This window comes from Falco naumanni, chromosome 3, assembly GCF_017639655.2.
Source record: "Falco naumanni isolate bFalNau1 chromosome 3, bFalNau1.pat, whole genome shotgun sequence".
In the NCBI taxonomy this organism is placed as follows: domain Eukaryota; kingdom Metazoa; phylum Chordata; class Aves; order Falconiformes; family Falconidae; genus Falco; species Falco naumanni.
The window spans coordinates 91,988,900-91,995,900 of NC_054056.1; the positions used below are offsets into that span (position 1 = coordinate 91,988,900).

The following is a 7,001-nucleotide window of genomic DNA, read 5'->3' on the forward strand; positions in this document are numbered from 1 at the left end:
TGTTGCCTGAAGCAAAGGTGGCATTTAAGGACTTGAAGGAGCAATTGTGATTAAGTGGGATTTATCATTTCATAAAAATAAGAAAATAAAAGTTCTCTATTCTCAAAGTGTGTTTTATCAGATCTCTAATCTGATCATCAATTTTAATTTCCTTGACTGTGAAACTCTTGTGTAATTTGGAGGAACTTTGGAAGGTAAAGCAGGCTGAGATATCCATTGGGCCTTTATTTCTCAAAGAAAACTCTTGAGGCAAAGCCAGAAAAATGTTCCTGTTGGATGCCTTTCCTCATCTCTCTTTTGAAGCAGGATGTTGGTTTTTTGATCTTTGAGTAGCATTTCAAGAAAATACCCGATTCTTGTTGTGAGGTCTTTATTCTGGAGCCTGCACTGTAAGTTTGCTGTCTCTGACGGTTTTTCCAGTATTGTTCCATGCCGGTAGCTTGAACGTAGTACTTTTTTCATGATTCCAAGTTTTCTTTTCTAGAGTAAGAAATAGTTTTCCTTTCAATGCCAAATGTATAGAATTCTTGATCGTGGGTTCAAAATGTCTTTATTGCACTTGTATTTTCAACCTGTTTTATTTCTCTATAAAAATTCGGTAAGAAGTCAGTTTGGAATCAGTGAGTCATACTATTCTGTTGTAAGAGGATATATTTTTATTTGTTAGGAATTACTCTCATGCACATTTGCTGGATTTATTACCCAGTAGTTACTTGGATAATCGGTGTCTGTAATGAGCAGAACACATTGAGATTCCTAAGGAGTGGTCCAAGAAGAGGTTGATTCTTTTCCTCTTTCAGGCCTTGCAGTAATTTAGTCTCTTGTCTGTGTCTTCTTCCTTCCAGTATCACTACAGGATATTTATTAGACATGTCCATTATCTTATTCTAAAGGAGCCTTCATACTCCAGCAGGGCTTTGAATGTGGAGGAAATTAAATTTAAGGTCATCTTTAGGGAGTTTTCTGTCCTCTTACTCTTTATTTCAAAAGGAAAAGGCTTCTGAATTATGTGGAGTTTAAAAACACATGAATTCCTGGTGACTGAAACATAAAGAAATAGCAGTCTTCCTGCAGATAGAAACTACTTGGGTTTTTATGTTTGAGGGTTTAATGGATTTGCTGTAGAGGAGAGATTTTGTTGATGAAGCACTGTGTTACAGGGAAAACCTGGTCAGTTCATGTAGTTTAAGTCAAGTCCAGATAAAGAAGTTGATTGATTGATGATATGCCATTAACTGGCAATCATTAAACTGTACTTTTGAGCTTAATATCAGCAATACAACAGGTAACTTTAATACGAGCCACTTAAAAAATGTTTAACATCCAACTACAAATTTCCGCCCCCCTTTCTGTACCTGATCCCAACATGCACCATACACAAGATTTGTGCACGCACACACACACACACAGACACACACACAGACACACACCCCTCTCGCAAGCTGTGGGGGTGTGCTAGCTCTCCTTATCTGGATGTTCAGGACCCTCTGCCCACACCCCTCTGCTGTGGGAGACACAGATGCCCCCAGCCCCTTGTGATCCTGGGGCCCCACCACCTCCTGCCACCCCGAGGAGGTGACCCTGCACCGCCAGGGTGGGGGTTCCAGGGGTGCCCCCCATGGTGGCTGTGGGGGAGTGGGAGGTGGCTGCTGGGGGCACCCACAGGGTGGGGGTGGTGCTGCCAAGCCCCAGCAGAGCACAGGGGCATGTCAGGCAGGGTCACAGCAGCTCTGATGCTGCTCGTGCTCCAGAGGTTACAAGTGTTTATGCTTTTTTCATACTTCTTTTCAGGCTGGCTTCTTCTCTTTCAGAAACACTGAGGTAATTTCCTGCTTCGTCTTTCATAGGGTCACTTGGGGCACACTGTTTGCACTCGCACCTTTATCTTAGGCATTGTCATCTAAACCATTTCCCTAAGGTGGGCTGCGCAAGCACCCCTACCTTGGTGTCATAACAAAAAACGTAATTAGTCTGGAAGAATTTCACAGGTCAATGAAATGTCACCTCTTTTGTTTCCAGGTGCTGAAGAAGATGAGGATAGTGCAGTGATAACAACATCCAGAACGCTTCCAAAGTTACCGACAACTAGTGATGCATCTAGGGCTGAGACCACCACGGTGAAAATGCAGACCAAGGTGCCTGCACAAACAAAGGTGTGTGGCTGGAGAGCAATACCATTTGAAATGGTTCTGCTGTACCCCATTGATGGCTTGATATTAACTTTGATTTATATGGATTAAAAAGCCCCCCCAAACTTTAATGAATGCTACTGCAGCCTGTTGAATACAGAGCTGCTCAGTTTCATTTCTACTAGAAAGTCTACATAGGGACGTCTGGCTTTTCACACAAAAGAAGAGAGATGCAAAAAACAGTATCTCATGATACACAAGATAGTTTCTCATGATACCTTTGAGTCTGAGCTGTACCTTTTTTAAGTCTCTCAAAGAGTTATTAAAAAATGCTGCACGAAACTTCCTTTCTCAAAGGAGAGTGTTGTGTGGTTTGGCTGTAGTTTGAATACTTGCCAGGTTCCATTTAGTATTTCACTGTTTCCTTCTACTACCATAGGTGATACTTAAGTTACCCTCAAAGGTGTTCTGAATATAACATACCTGACGTGTTAATTTCAGATTTGTTATTTCATTCAGAGGCTGTTATTCTGATAAACACAGGCAATACTTAACAGCTGTTCGCTAAATGCGCTTTTGGGGGTTTAAACTTGCTGATAGTGTTTTTCATTCCAACATTGTGATGACAGATAGGTCCAGTTACAATGCCTAGCACAGCTTTCTACAGTCAAAAAGCTTCCTGTGTGTGTTTGTCGGTATTGTGGAGTATGCACATGGAGCCACAGCTTTGTGGCTGCCCGTGATGGGCAGTGACAGTGACTGTGCCGACTTATGGTGTGCCCTGTTTGTAAGCGACGCTGTTTTCCTTTTTGTGCCACAGTCACCTGAAGAAATTGATAAAGAGGAAAGGCCCGAGACGGGTGCCAAGAAGAAGAGTGATGAGCCAGGGGATGACACTGACGTGTTCACCGAGAAGCATTCAGAAAACCTCTTCCAGAGAACAGAAGTTCTGGCAGGTGAGGCAGTGTTTGCCAAAGCCTATCTCACCAGAAATATCACAGAAAACAGAGGGGATCCATATTAAATAGTGCAAACTCAGCATTTGTGTTTTCTTAGTAGATTATTAAACACATTCATAGTGGGTAGCCAGTGGTTAATTTGATGAGAATGAAATGGATGTCTTCTGGAGTTATTTAATCGTGAAGTTGGTTGCAAATTGATTTGATGCCCACAAGTTGAATACTGCTTGCTGACTATCTGCAGCTTTAACAGCTCAGACAGGGAGTTGCAATTTGGATTGATGCTTATAGTGCAGAAATGTATTTCTTACCCACACTCCAAGAGCACATCGCTGTCTGGTCCATCCTGTGCAGATGGACCCTGCCTGGGAGGAGCTCACGGCAGGGGTGGGTGGATGAGTGGACAGAGAGGGATGGACGAGCACTGCCCTTAGGATACAGTGGGTCTACTTCCATGCATAACCTAGGGAGGCACAGGCTGGCCACCCATGTTTTCACTGCATGTGAGGTTTTTTGTTATAAGAACAGTGTTTATGGGTATACTTTCCCCCCATGTCCTTGGAAGGGCTGTTGGGAGGCATGAAAGTCAGTTTTGGACTGCATCTTCCTGTAAGCATGAAAATGTGAAGTAGCCTAGATATCCATATCAGTGGAAGCATGTGGGTTTGCTCTTGAAGTCTAGTTGGAGTTGATACTTCCTACACATTCACAAATGCATGATGAATATAATGCCTCCGTTCCTACAGCTCCATGTAATGTTCTCTCCTATTACTCATCAAAAGAAAATTCATTTCAGTCTAGGTCAGAGTGAAAACTGATGGAGAAAAGAGAAAACTCATTTCTTAGCCAGTGTAACAAAATAGTTCTTTTAAGGCGGAAAATGTTAACTGTTGAAAATGAGTTTGAAAGAAACTTAAATGTTGTTATTGTAAATTAAGACAACTTTATGCTCTGGCAGTATTGGTGGCTTTCTGAATTGAGGATTTGGAAAACTTTTAATAACCTTTTTAGAACTGTGGGTTGTTGGATCACTGACTTGTAGGTGGAATGCCCTTTTAAATGATTGCCTTCATAAACACAAACAGGCTTTCTGAGAATATATTTCAGGGTACTAATAATCGAGACACTTGCATAACTTGAAAATAATGACGGACTGATTGTGTGAGATGAAGAAGAAACATGATGCTAAACTTGTTTTTCTGGCATATTGTGAATCTTTGTTTCTTTGATTACAGCTGTTATTGCTGGTGGAGTTATTGGTTTTCTTTTCGCAATCTTCCTTATCCTGCTGCTGGTATATCGCATGAGAAAGAAGGATGAAGGCAGTTACGACCTTGGTGAACGTAAACCATCCTGTGCTGCCTATCAAAAGGCACCTACTAAGGAGTTTTACGCATGAAATTCCTATTTAGTGTCTCTATTTATGAGATCACTGAACTTTTTTAAATAAAGCTTTTGCATAGAATAATGAAGATTTTTTTTTTTGTTTTTCATTAAAGAGCCATTACGGCACCTTTATGATAAAATCCCATTGTATTTAAAACTTTCCATGTATTCCTTTAAAAATGTAAAATTAAAACTTAACATTTGCAGTGTTCTGTGAATAACAGTGGCAAAGCATTATTTTATAAAACCATTGATGTTCACTGAATCATTTTTAAAACTTTATGCATAAATATAAAATAATGAAAATTATTGTTTTATCCTATGGTTCAATGAAAGTTGTTTAATTTTTGTCGGCATGTCTCAGATTGATCTTACAAGTTAGTTCTTATTTCATTAATTTATCTGTTTCCACAAAATGCCTTTTTGTAGTTGTCATGGTGCAATTTGTCTTCAGATAATTCAGATAACAGTAACTTTTAGTGTAAATGTAATTTTTCAGCTATGTAAACTTTAACCTCCACTTTGTATAAATTTGTGTCAGGATATCAATTTTACACTTTGCATTGTTTCTCAGCGTACCTGTAGCTTCAGTGAGATTTGTAACAGCAAATTAATGTGTAAAATTGGATTATTACTACAAACTGTATAGTCGTATTCTTACTAAACAAATCTCCTGTGAGGAAGATTTGGAGTAAGCTACTGACAAACCTAAGCAAACCCAAAGACTCTAACAGTATTTTGAGAAGTTGCTGCAGATTTCTATGGCCACTGTATTTGTTAATTATTTGCAATTTGAAGGTACAAGTAGGGGTTTAAATTTTTGTTCTTTAAAAATGCATTTAAGTTGTAAACGTCTTTTAAAGCCTTTGAAGTGCCTATGATTATATGTGACTTGTCGCAGACTGGTGTTAATGAGTATATAACAGTAAAAGAAAATGTTGGTATTTTATAAGCACAGACAATTCTAATGGTAACTTTTGTAGTCCTACATGGATAGACATAATTGTAATTTGGGAACATAAACACTACTGAATAAATCATGTGGCCTAATACTGAGAATTCCATTGTGATATACTTTTGTATGCTTTTCATTTTATGTCTACATGCTTATGTTTTAATGTCACAGAATACAACTAGTAGCTCTTCAAAATCCAGACCAAAAAAAAAAAAAAAAAAAAAAAAAGCCTGTTGATCATGCTGATCCTTGGACCAGATGTATTGCTGAAGTGGTGGAGAAAAGCAGGAATGTTTGTGTCTTGCATCTGGTGTATGAGTTATGAGTCTTTTGACCTTTGCATAATATTTAATGGCAGTATTGACACAGACCTGTTCTTCTTGCAAATGTTGTTTTCCGTACTGTAAAATTCAAAGGAGTACCTGGGTTCATTTATTGTGTATATTGGTTTTTGATTTGTTGTTTGGGTTTGTTTTTTCCCCATCCTTTTGGAGAATTTGGGTTTATTCTACTCGGACTCCGGCAGAAGAGTTGACAAGTGGAATATCTTCATAGAGAAGAAAGAAATATTCCGAGTAGAAGAGAAAAGGCTTTGTTGCTTAGACCTCAGATAGGTGTTGGATAGAGGGACACATGGAGAAGACGATAGTCTGCCTCCTTATATTATGCTTTGTAACAGACAAATGGCTTCGTCTTCTGCTCTGTTAACCTCCTCATTTTTTATTTTTGAGATTTCCAAACTGTAGGTGTTCAGGATGTCAAGCTGAACTGCTTCTCAGAAATGGCAATGTATTGTAAATAAGATCTGGTAGCTCTTCAGATAAGAGTTGCGTAACTTGTATTTGTTGCTGTCCCAAGTTCAGTGGTCATTTAGGAACAAACAAATGCTATCCTGTGCTAAAATATTTAATATATTGCTTTTTAAATTACTTATACTTACTGGCAAGTTTTTCAAAGCCATAAAAGTTCAACAAGTAAAAACAGGGTAAGAATTTAACAGGTATATCTTATTGTGCAATATTTAGTGAAATTCAATTAGTAAAATAACTGCTTGAAATAACTGTGCCAAGAAAAGAAAATTTCTGGCAAATGCTGTGCCACTGCTGTAAAATAAAGCATTTGTTAAAGTGCCAAAATAAAGTCTACCATGCCTAAACTAATACTTTATTTGTACAGTCTGACATCCAGTTTTTTGAAGCCCACTTTGCTTAAGGTAGTAGATCTGAATTTTCTTTAAGGATGCAATGATTATCACTGTAAGTATAGCTGTAAATATTAAACACCAGATAAATTGTCTCCTCCTTCTTCAGCAAATTGATATTAAGAAGCTGTTTTCTTTTTATTTATATAGGTTAGACTCTGCCTCTATACTTAACGTACAGGACACTTTATCCAACGTAGACACTCGTAATTATGCAGGCTACCAAATATTACGCTTGTCTGGTTCTTCCTGCATCTGCTTACAGGCAGAAGCGATGGTAAAGTTTCAGCTCTGTTTCACCACTCTCCTTTCTTTCCCCTACACTTCCACTATCTGCTCTGTTACATGCAGGAGAGGTTTAATGCTTCAGC

The 7,001-nt window shown here is 38.7% G+C and overlaps 1 protein-coding gene across 3 annotated transcripts in view; it reads left to right on the top strand.

Annotated features, from left to right (window-relative positions):
• Positions 1–6,589, top strand: part of SDC2 (syndecan 2) — a 59,352-nt gene extending 52,763 nt beyond the window's left edge. For all 3 annotated transcript variants that reach the window (XM_040588460.1, XM_040588458.1, XM_040588459.1), the window contains exons 3-5: positions 2,020–2,153; positions 2,950–3,085; positions 4,324–6,589. In XM_040588460.1, the coding sequence (XP_040444394.1) occupies positions 2,020–2,153; positions 2,950–3,085; positions 4,324–4,487 (434 nt within the window). In that variant the 3' untranslated portion in view covers positions 4,488–6,589. The remainder of the gene's footprint in view (positions 1–2,019; positions 2,154–2,949; positions 3,086–4,323) is intronic.
• The last annotated feature ends 412 nt before the right edge of the window (positions 6,590–7,001 follow it).